Here is an 11,680-nt window from a genome sequence, read left to right on the forward strand (position 1 = left end):
TGCGAGAATGTAACTGCTATAATACTGCCCCCTATGTACAAGTATATAACCACTATAATACTGCCTCCTATATACAAGAATATAACTACTATAATACTGCCTCCTATATACAAGAATATAACTACTATAATACTGCTCCTATATGCAAGAATATACCTACTATAATACTGCTCCTATATACAAGAATATAACCTCTATAATACTGCTCCTATATATAAGAATATAACTACTATAATACTGCTCCTATATACAAGAATATAACTACTATAATACTGCCTCCTATATACAAGAATATAACTACTATAATACTGCTCCTATATGCAAGAATATACCTACTATAATACTGCTCCTATATACAAGAATATATCTACTATAATACTGCCTCCTATATACAAGAATATAACCTCTATAATACTGCTCCTATATATAAGAATATAACTACTATAATACTGCCTCCCATATACAAGAATATAACTACTATAACACTGCTCCTATATACAAGAATATAACTACTATAATACTGCCTCCTATATACAAGAATATAACTACTATAATACTGCCTCCTATATACAAGAATATAACTACTATAATACTGCTCCTATATACAAGAATAGAACTACTATAATACTGCTCCTATATACAAGAATAGAACTACTATAATACTGCCTCCTATATACAAGAATATAACTACTATAATACTGCCTCCTATATACAAGAATATAACTACTATAATACTGCTCCTATGTACAAGAATATAACTACTATAATACTGCCTCCTATATACAAGAATATAACTATTATAATACTGCTCCTATATACAAGAATATAACTACTGTAATACTGCCTCCTATATACAAGAATATAACTACTGTAATACTGCCTCCTATATACAAGAATATAACTACTATAATACTGCCTCCTATATACAAGAATATAACTACTATAATACTGCTCCTATATACAAGAATATAACTACTATAATACTGCTCCTATATACAAGAATATAACTACTATAATACTGCTCCTATATACAAGAATATAACTACTATAATACTGCTCCTATATACAAGAATATAACTACTATAACACTGCTCCTATATACAAGAATATAACTACTGTAATACTGCCTCCTATATACAAGAATATAACTACTATAATACTGCCTTCTATATACAAGAATATAACTACTATAATACTGCTCCTATATACAAGAATATAACTACTATAATACTGCCCCCTATATACAAGAATATAACTACTATAATACTGCCTCCTATATACAAGAATATAACTACTATAATACTGCTCCTATATACAAGAATATAACTACTATAATACTGCTCCTATATACAAGAATATAACTATTATAATACTGCCTCCTATATACATGAATATAACTACTATAATACTGCTCCTATATACAGGAATGTAACTACTATAATACTGCTCCTATATACAAGAATATAACTACTATAATACTGCTCCTATATACAAGAATATAACTACTATAATACTGCTCCTATATACAAGAATATAACTACTACAATACTGCTCCTATATACAAGAATATAACTACTATAATACTGCTCCTATATGCAAGAATATAACTACTATAATACTGTCTGCTATATACAAGAATATAACTACTATAATACTGCCTCCTATATACACCTTGTATACTGACGAAGAACATGTATAAGGGGTTGTTAGTAATACAGTAATTATGGTTGGTAAATATTTCTCACTAAATACCATAGGGACCAGAATAAAGGTGGCACAAGCTCTGTGCCCATTTAGGTTCCTCGGTATTCTCTGTAGTTTCCGTAAAGTTTTGACACCATTTATTCTTATCTTGTCTCTAGAGTTACCTGTCCGCATTGTAAAATCTCTGAGGGACAAGACGGCCCTACAAGGGCATCGCGTGATATTCGAATGTAAGGTCAGTCCGGCCCGAGCTCCAGTCACTTGGCTGAGAGGCAGTCAAGTCATTGTTCCTTCTGACAAGTATCAGATCACCAGCGAGGACGCTTATCGCACTCTGTACATCAATGATGTGGGCCCTGAAGATGAAGACGTCTACACTATGAAGACCCCAGGGGGCCAGACCTCCGCCCGGTTACTAGTGGAGGGTGAGCACTAAAAAACATATGCAAAATCTGTGAGACACTAAACCTTCTAGCCCAGTGGTCTTCAACCTGTGGACCTCCAGTGTATGCACTGACTGGTGTCTGGTAGCGCCCCCTACAGTACAGGGAGGTGTTACATGTTCTGTACTACTCTTTACATGTATTACTGAAGTGTATGTACTGACTGGTGTCTGGTAGCGCCCCCTACAGTACAGGGAGGTGTTACATGTTCTGTACTACTCTTTACCTGTATTACTGAAGTGTATGCACTGACTGGTGTCTGGTATCGCCCCTACAGTACAGGGAGGTGTTACATGTTCTGTACTACTCTTTACCTGTATTACTGAAGTGTATGCACTGACTGGTGTCTGGTAGCGCCCCCTACAGTACAGGGAGGTATTACATGTTCTCTACTCTTTACCTGTATTACTGAAGTGTATGCACTGACTGGTGTCTGGTAGCGCCTCCTACAGTACGTAAAGGTATTACATGTTCTGTACTCTTTACCTATATTACTGAAGTGCATGCACTGACTGATTGGTGTCTGGTAGCACCCCCTACAGTACAGGGAGGTATTACATGTTCTGTATTCTTAACCTGTATTACTGAAGTGTATGCACTGACTGGTGTCTGGTAGTGCCCCCTACAGTACAGGGAGGTATTACATGTTCTCTACTCTTTACCTGTATTACTGAAGTGCATGCACTGACTGGTGTCTGGTAGCGCCCCCTACAGTACAGGGAGGTATTACATATTCTGTACTCTTTACCTGTATTACTGAAGTGTATGCACTGACTGGTGTCTGGTAGCGCCCCCTACAGTACAGGGAGGTACTACATGTTCTGTACTCTTTACCTGTACCAGGGTTAGCTGCTCCTTTGGACATCAGGTGAGGGCGGCTCCATGTTACTTTTTTTTTTTTAGGACATTGCGTGTTCTGTACAGGACCCTGAATAAGTTTCTGTCCTCTACATAGACCAGTGTTTCCCAACCAGGGTGCCTCTAGCTGTTGCAAAACTACAACTCCCAGCATGCCCGGACAGCCAACGGCTGTCCGGGCATGCTGGGAGTTGTAGTTTTGCAACATCTGGAGGTCCGCAGGTTGGAGACCATTGTTCTAGCAGTGGTGGGGGAGGGGTGGGGTTGTATATTTTACAGCATACCGGAAGGGCCATTTACTTGTGGAATAAAAGTTTTTTCCCCAGTTATCAGTGACAGAACATACTTCTACTTTACCATTATGTCACAATAATAACACTAAGACCCCCAATATACATTAGATAAACATTGTCTGAACCCTTTCACTTTACAGTGTTTGGTCCATTATTTAAAGGAGAACTCCAGAATATAAAAATTGTCCTCGATACTGCTGGCAATAAAAAAAAATAAAGATGTACATACTATCTTTTACTCCCCCAGGGCCTCCAGTAACCGGCTCCGGTCTCCACCACGATCCTCTTCCTGGTTGCCGGTGATCGGAGAATCATACTGCATACTGTGGGGGTAGGGAGGGGGTGGATCACAGGGCCAAACTACTGGGCCGTAACTTCAGGGGGACATGGGGAAGGAGAAGGGTCTCCACTCCTCTTCTTTTTCATTGACGACCGGGCTATCCAAGATGGCATAGTCTCTCAGCAGGCTCCGGATGAACCTGCGGCAGTCCCGGACCGACATGTTCTCCCTGTTGATCACGAGGCGGTTCCTGGCAAACCACAGAGTGTCCTTAAAACAGTTCATAAGGCGCCAGGCCTCCTGGATGGCCTCCACGTCGCGGGTCCCAGGGAACACACCGTAAAGCACTGAATGGTACGATAGGCAGATCCTGGGTACGGAATCTCTGAGTTCTGGTTCCAGGCCGTCCAGCAGACCCTGCACAAGGGGGGCACTGCCAAAAGACGTGCAAAGACACTACACCGTTATGAAGGAGTCGGAGCCTAGCATCGTGTCAGCCCATGTAGGGTACATGTGATGGTGCTGGGCATTGTAAAAGGTCATCCATGCATATTGAGAGGCCAGTAGGAGAGTTTATAAGGTTAAGCTAAGAGGGGCTCTAGGATGTGTATTTCCCACCCCTTAGTTTTGGGACTGTTCTTTTCTCTTGCACAGAATATTTTTTCCGTTCCCTTGCTTTCGGAGCTCCGCTCCCCAGCGTCCAGAAGTTATTGTTCCGAACAATGTGTGTGCGGGCTTCCGTGTTCAGGACCGCCCCCTCGTGACGTCATGCCCGCCCCCTCGTGACGTCATGCCCGCCCCCTCGTGATGTCACGCCCGCCCCCTCAATGAAAGTCTATGGGAAGGGGGCACGACAGCCTCAAGGAAAGTCTATGGGAAGGGGGCACGACGGCCTCAAGGAAAGTCTATGGGAAGGGGGCACGACGGCCTCAAAGAAAGTCTATGGGAAGGGGGCACGACGGCCTCAAGGAAAGTCTATGGGAAGGGGGCACGACGGCCTCAAGGAAAGTCTATGGGAAGGGGGCACGACGGCCTCAAGGAAAGTCTATGGGAAGGGGGCACGACGGCCTCAAGGAAAGTCTATGGGAAGGGGGCGCGACTTCCCATAGACTTTCGTTGAGGCCGTCGCGCCCCCTTCCATAGACTTTCGTTGAGGGGGCGGGTGTGACGTCACGAGGGGGCGGGCGTGACGTCACAAGGGGCGGCCCTGAACACGGAAGCCCGCACACACATCGTTCGGAACAATAACTTCCAGACGCGGGGGAGAGGAGCTCCGGAAGCAGGGGAGCGGAGTACCCCTTTAAGAGTTATGTCTGGATTTGTTTTACTGTTGATTTGGATTTGAATTTACAGAATATCCTTAGGATAACACTGAACATAAGGTACAGTCATGGGAACATAGAAGGGCAGCTATAGGGGCGGCCTTATAAAGAACCAGGACAAGAAAGATAAGTTAATTTTCTCTTTATGCCGGTTGGTTTCAGGTTTAGCAATCCAACTATATAAAAATCTGAGAGATGTAAAAGTGACCGCCCCCGATGACGCGTGTTTCGAGTGTGAGGTGTCCCTTCCTCTATCCAGACCTCCACAGTGGAGTCTAAATGGGGTGCAGCTACACAACGGAGGCGACATCATCATCGAAGCCAGAGGAAACCGGCACAGGCTCACCCTGCAGGACACGTACCCTGAAATGTCAGGAACCGTGAGGTTTACAGCTGGGAAAACACGTGCGGAAGCGCAGCTCATTGTGCAAGGTAACGGTGTGCAGATGAATGGTCATGTGGTGCTTTGTATGGAGCTCTCTTTCCAGCCCCAATAGGTAGAGCAGGGCTCTTACCAATGCCAAGTGCCTCTAGTACCACAGGGGGCCACTCCAACCCATTTTAGGGGGACTTGTAAACCATTTTTAATTGTTAAAGTTTGTAGGTTCACCATAAGTTACAGCACTAGAAGAGAAAGATCACCCCATTGGCTCCTTCAGTGCTCCTCAATATCTCCGACCCCCTTTTGTTTCCATCTATCGATGTCTCTGAGATAGTAACATATGTTCTTTGCTTTTGTCTTTCAACAGAACAATAGGAAGACATGTTGCAGGATCAGCGTCATCTCTTTCACAAGAGCCAACACTATCTTCAAGCCTCTGTTCCTCTCTTCCCAGCCCCAATAGGTAGAGCAGTGCTCTTACCAACGCCAAGTGCCAAGGCTCGGTTGCAGCCAAGCTTTTGGGTTCTAGACCCTTGTATTCTCAGCGCTCACTTATTTATTTGTAAACCTTATTGAAAACCTGTCCACCCATCCCTCCCATCTGGAAGACAGCGAGACAAGCCGTATATGTAAACCAGCGGAGTGACTGGCAGATGGAGACAAGGGATGACATAGACAAGATGGCGGCATGGAAATATGGCAGGAAGACACAGGAGTATGGGAGAATGGATGATAAAGGGGGAATGCAAAAAAAATGTTTGTACGATGTCATCAAATATACTGTAGGTGTTCCCCCGCAGGAGTTACTGAAGATTCTTCTTGTTCTATGATTTGTTTTTTCTCTGTCAACCATCTTTGCCTTCTTGGAGATCAGAGGAGTCCAACCTGTGGCGCGGGGGTGAAGGTTTCCTTCCTTTGCTTCTTCTAATAATCTGGAGAGAGGAGGACAAACCAGGAGGCCGGGTCAAAACCGATAGCAATGGTTCTGTTGTGTGGAGACTGCTAGCTGACTTAGGGGGTGTTATAGGCCAGGCAATGCACCCTGGGAAAAGGGTATGCAAATAACCCTCCCTTCAAAAGGAAGAAAGCTGTCTCTCTAGTGCCACCTATTGGATATTTCTTACTTCAAGGCTTTTTTATGGATCGGCCATTAGCCAGGGAGGATGCTTCCCATACCTGCTCTCTTCCTTCTGTTAAAGGCCTAATTTGCAAAGCAATGGATCAAAAAGGACACCAAAATCTCACAAAACCAACCATACACATTAGAAATGAGTTGACCAACCCGGCCAATTTGGGCAGGACTAACTGTCTGATGTGTTTAGAGGCCCCCCCGATGATGTTGGGGATCTCCCTGCTGCACCCGGCATTCGTTTAGAGCATCAGGTGCAGCGCCAGAGGCTAGTGGTGTCACGGCCACGCCCCTCTTGTGACGTCATTGCCGCGCCCCCTCAGTGCAAGTCTATGGGAGGGGGCGTGACAGCCATCACACAGACTCCCGTAGACTTGCAGTGAAGTGGCGTGGCCGTGACATCACGAACGGGGCATGACCATGACGACACGAGCCTCCGCCCCGCATCGCCAGGCATCCAGCAGGGGGCGAAGTTCGCTCCGTGCACTGGATGTCTGGGGTGCCGTAGCCGAGATTGCGAGGGTCCCCAGGAGCAGATGGCACTAACCCCTTGTATTCGTGACGCCAGGGCGTGGTTTATCCTTTAACCACCTGAAGGTATACCGCTGGATCCTGGGCTAGGCACGGGGGCAATAAAGACTCCAACCCCAAGTTACGGACAACGGTAGCTTTACTGAGGGAAGACAGATGGTAAAGTCTATACAGTGCAGCCAGGGCCCAAGGAGGTGACCAGTGACTTCAGAGACCTTAAGGGCTTGCTGGGACTTGTAGTAGGAATGGACAATTGAATGCAGACCACGCTGACTTGACAGATGACAGGGACAGACTTGACTTGACTCATAAAGCTGTGACTTTATCTTACTTGACTTGATGGTGGCTGCAGGACTGGACTTTGAGGTCTCCAACACTCTGGACACACACACTAGACAAGACTGCACTGGACCTCAGCAGAAGAGAGAGAAGATCCACCCAGGGCTTATATGGGGGAGACCAGCAGGGGCCCATAGGTCACTCTTGGGATCACCTGGTCACTGGTACCTCCTGGGTAACAATCACATGACCTATCACATGGTACAACTCTTAAAGTGATAACACATTTTATACAGTACAACATATTTTCAATGGGGAAACGAATGCAGGGGCCCTGGGGACACTGAAGGATGCTGCCTGACAGGACAGTGAAGGTACGGGGTAATACCTCCCGTACTGGGCCACCACATTATCCCCTCCCTTTTGTATAGGGAATAAGATGTCTAGCGGGGAGTACCCCTTTAACTGCATGATCTTTTTGATCTCGTAGAGATAAGCCTTCTTCAGAGTCTGACAGCAGCATACCCCTCCTCTCTCCATTTAAAGAACCCGTGGCCAAGATAAATATTCGTGCGGAGGGATTAAGAGAGATAGGTGTCAGGCCAACAAGCTTTCGGCCATCAGCTGTCGCATATATATATGGGTTGCTTTATGCTTAGAACAGTGGTCTTCAAACTGTGGCCCTCCAGCTGTTGCAAAACTACAATTCCGGGCATGCTGGGAGTTGTAGTTTTGCAACAGCTGGAGGGCCACAGTTTGAAGACCGCTGGCTTAGAAGAACAAATCTAACCCAGGCCTGTTAGTCCCATCTAGGGTTTGTAGGTAAAGGGTCCACTGCAAGATTTCGTAGTCACATTCCACTGTGGAATACCTTCAGATCAATGAGATGACGGCTAGCGACTAGGTATACGGGCACAGACCCCACCTATAAAAACAAATATACATCCCCCAGATATTCTTTAGGCTTATTGTTTAGATTTTCTATGAATTGCTTTCGAATGGGGAATTCCAGTCATGGCGGGTTTCACACGGCCGTATTATTGATGGGGTGTGCATAAATCCTTCTGTAATACCCAGTGTGAATCTGGCCTTATATTCATCATAGACACTGGTAAAGTCATCTGGGACCACCACGGAATGATAGAAAGAAGAAAAAAAAACATTAAAGGGGTACTCCAGCCCTGAGACATCTTATCCCCTATGCAAAAGATAGGGGATAAGATGTCTCACCGCCGCTGGGGACCCCCGCCGAATCTTGTATTCGCCACCCACCTGTTTGAGCTGCACGCCGCGGTGCCAGCTCACAAACAGCCGGGTGGCGACCACGGGGCCGGAGTATCGTGACATCACGACTCCGCCCCCGTGTGACATCACGCTCCGCCCCCCGCTATGCAAGTCTATGGGAGAAGGCATGACATCACGACTCCGCCCAGTGTGATGTCACGCTCCGCCCCCCAATATGTAAGTCTATGGGAGAAGGCGTGACATCACGACTCCGCCCCCGTGTGACGTCACGCTCCGCCCCCGCTATGCAAGTCTATGGGAGAAGGCTTGACGTCATGACTCCGCCCTGTGTGATGTCACGCCCCGCACCTGCTATGCAAGTCTATGGGAAGGGGCGAGACTTGCATAGCGTTGGCGTGAAGTTACGCCTTCTCCCATAGACTTGCAAAGCGGGGGCGTGACATCCCACGGGGGCGGAGTCGTGAAGTTACGCCTTCTCCCATAGACTTGCATAGCGGGGGCGTGACATCACACGGGGGCGGAGTCGTGATGTCACGATACTCCAGCCCCGTGGTCGCCACCCGGCTTTTTCGTGAGCTGGCACCGCGGCGTGCAGCTCAAACAGGTGGGTGGCAAATACAAGATTGCGGGGGTCCCCCTTTGGATAGGGGATAACATGTCTCAGGGCCGGAGTACCCCTTTAAAATTCACAATTGTGAATTTTGCGTAAGGTTCCACTGGTAAACTGCAACAATATCCGCTGCAATGGGTTGTTTTATGGCCAGGGCCTTGTGAATTTAAGAATATGTGCCATGGGGGGAGATTTATCAAAAACTCTGCAGAGGAAGAGTGGTGCAGTTGCCCATGGCAACCAATCAGATGGCTTCTTTCATTTTTAAAGAGTCCTGTGAAAAATGAAAGTAGCAATCTGATTGGTTGCTATGGGCAACTAAGCAACTATTCCTCTGGACAGGTTTTGATAAATCTCCCCCCATGGGCCTATTTTCATGTGGAAATCACCTCATCCACATATAGCTGCGTTACTGCAATGCGGGAACTAAGCCTTAGGCCAGTGGTCTCCCACCTGTGGACCGCCAGATGTTGCAAAACTACAACTCCCAGCATGCCCGGACAGCCAACGGCTGTCCGGGCATGCTGGGAGTTGTAGTTTTGCAACATCTGGCGGTCCGCAGGCTGGAGACCACTGCCTTAGGCCATCGGTGGAAATCTGCGGAATGATTCTGCCGGAAATTGCGCCAAAATTTCATGCACATTTGGGGAGATTTATTAAAACCTGTGTAGAGGAATAGTTGACCAGTTGCCCATAGCAACTAATCAGATGGCTTCTTTCATTTTTAAAAAGAGGCCTCTGAAAAATGAAAGCTGCGATCTGATTGGTTGCTATGGGCAACACAGGTTTTGATAAATCTCCCCCATTATGTTCAAGGGGATTCCGCTGTCCCATTCATACGGAAATTCCGCAAAATTATAAGACCTGTCTTTAATTTTGTGGAATTCTGTGTCAGAATCCCATCAAAGTCAATAGGGTTTTACATTTCTTAGGAATTCTTTTGGTTTTTTTTTGAGCGCACAGAAATTCAGCCGGAATTTTGGCAAAATTCCGCTGAAATTCCGCAGTCTGCTTCTCTGTGCCAAATTTGAGCGGAATTGCAGAAATTCTTCCATGTGAACCTACCCTTAGGGATCCAGTAATAAGGAACTCTAAGCCGTGCCGAAAAGTTTGGAGAACTGTGTGAAACCACCATTCGCCGCTGTTGGCTGAGACCCCGGACTTCACCAATGGGATCCTATCAAGCTGGTCTATGACTTATGAGTGGAACATTTTGGTTGGGGTTCCCCTTTAAGATTTGAAGGGATTTTGCACTCACGGACAGGGAGGTGTTGGATAGAAATGACTGTGTATTTTGGGGACTGAGTGGATGTATCGCCACACTGCTGGGGCTGTGACTGTCACGGCATTGTCACCCCCCCCCCCCCCCCCCCAACCTGTGTACTCTCCATCTTTTGGCCTTTGCTAATAAACCTTTCCATCTGACCTCTCGTTGTTTCTTGTCGTTTCTGAATATAACAGATAATTTGGGATGGGAGCGATCCAACCATAGAGGCAGAGCAGGCATCCGCTTTAAGATACACTATTAAGTAACTACAGCAGTGTTTCCCAACCAGAGTGCCTCCAGCTGTTGCAAAACTACAACTCCCATCATGCCTGGACAGCCTTTGGTTGGAAAACATTGCATTAGTCCAGTGTCTTCCAACCAGGGTGCCTCCAGCTGTTGCAAAACTACAACTCCCAACATTCCCGGAGGCACAGCTGGAGGCACCCTGGTTGGAAGACACTGATCTATTTCCACCATTCCTGCTGCCCCCCCCCTACTCTCTGAAACATACCTGACCCTTCCCCCCCTCTTTGGTGCCCCCACCACTTTTTGCACCATGCCTGCTGCCCCCCCCCACCACCATTCACTCTATGCACCAAGCCAATCATTATTTGCCCCATCCCTGCTGCCCTCACTCTTTGCACAGTGCCTGCTGCCCCCCCTCTTTGCGCCATGTCTGCTGCCCCCCACTCTTTGCACCAAGACTGCTGCCCCCCCTCTTTGCACAGAGTCTGCTGCCCCCACTCTTTGCACCGTGCCTGCTGCCCCCCACTCTTTGCGCCATGCCTGCTGCCCCTCACTCTTTGCTGCCCCCACTCTTTGCACCATATATTCTGCCCCCCCTCTTTGCACCGTGCCTGCTGCCCCTCACTCTTTGCTGCCCCCCACTCTTTGCACCATGTCTTCTGCCCCCCACTCTTTGCACCGTGCCTGCTGCTCCCTCTTTGCGCCATGTCTGCTGCCTCCCACTCTTTGCACCAAGACTGCTGCCCCCCACTCTTTGCACAGTGTCTGCTGCCCCCCACTTTGCGCCATGACTGCTTCCCCCCGCTCTTTGCACCCTGCCTGCTGCCCCCCTCTTTGCACCGTGCCTGCTGCCCCCCACTCTTTGCACCATGCCTGCTGCCCCCCCACTCTTTGCACCGTGCCTGCTGCCCCCCCCCCTTTGCGCCATGTCTGCTGCCCCCACTCTTTGCACCATGTCTGCTGCCCCCACTCTTTGCACCCTGCCTGCTGCCCCCCTCTTTGCACCGTGCCTGCTGCCCCCCACTCTTTGCACCATGCCTGCTGTCCCCCCACTCTTTGCACCGTGCCTGCTGCCCCCCCCCCTTTGCGCC

General features: G+C 47.6%; 1 protein-coding gene across 3 annotated transcripts in view; it reads left to right on the forward strand.

Annotated features, from left to right (window-relative positions):
* Positions 1-7,881, forward strand: part of OBSL1 (obscurin like cytoskeletal adaptor 1) — a 102,052-nt gene extending 94,171 nt beyond the window's left edge. For all 3 annotated transcript variants that reach the window (XM_056535879.1, XM_056535880.1, XM_056535881.1), the window contains exons 25-27: positions 1,863-2,129; positions 5,063-5,332; positions 5,650-7,881. In XM_056535879.1, coding sequence (XP_056391854.1) covers positions 1,863-2,129; positions 5,063-5,332; positions 5,650-5,657 — 545 coding nt within the window. In that variant the 3' untranslated portion in view covers positions 5,658-7,881. The remainder of the gene's footprint in view (positions 1-1,862; positions 2,130-5,062; positions 5,333-5,649) is intronic.
* The last annotated feature ends 3,799 nt before the right edge of the window (positions 7,882-11,680 follow it).

The sequence above is a fragment of the Hyla sarda genome, chromosome 8 (genome assembly GCF_029499605.1).
Source record: "Hyla sarda isolate aHylSar1 chromosome 8, aHylSar1.hap1, whole genome shotgun sequence".
In the NCBI taxonomy this organism is placed as follows: domain Eukaryota; kingdom Metazoa; phylum Chordata; class Amphibia; order Anura; family Hylidae; genus Hyla; species Hyla sarda.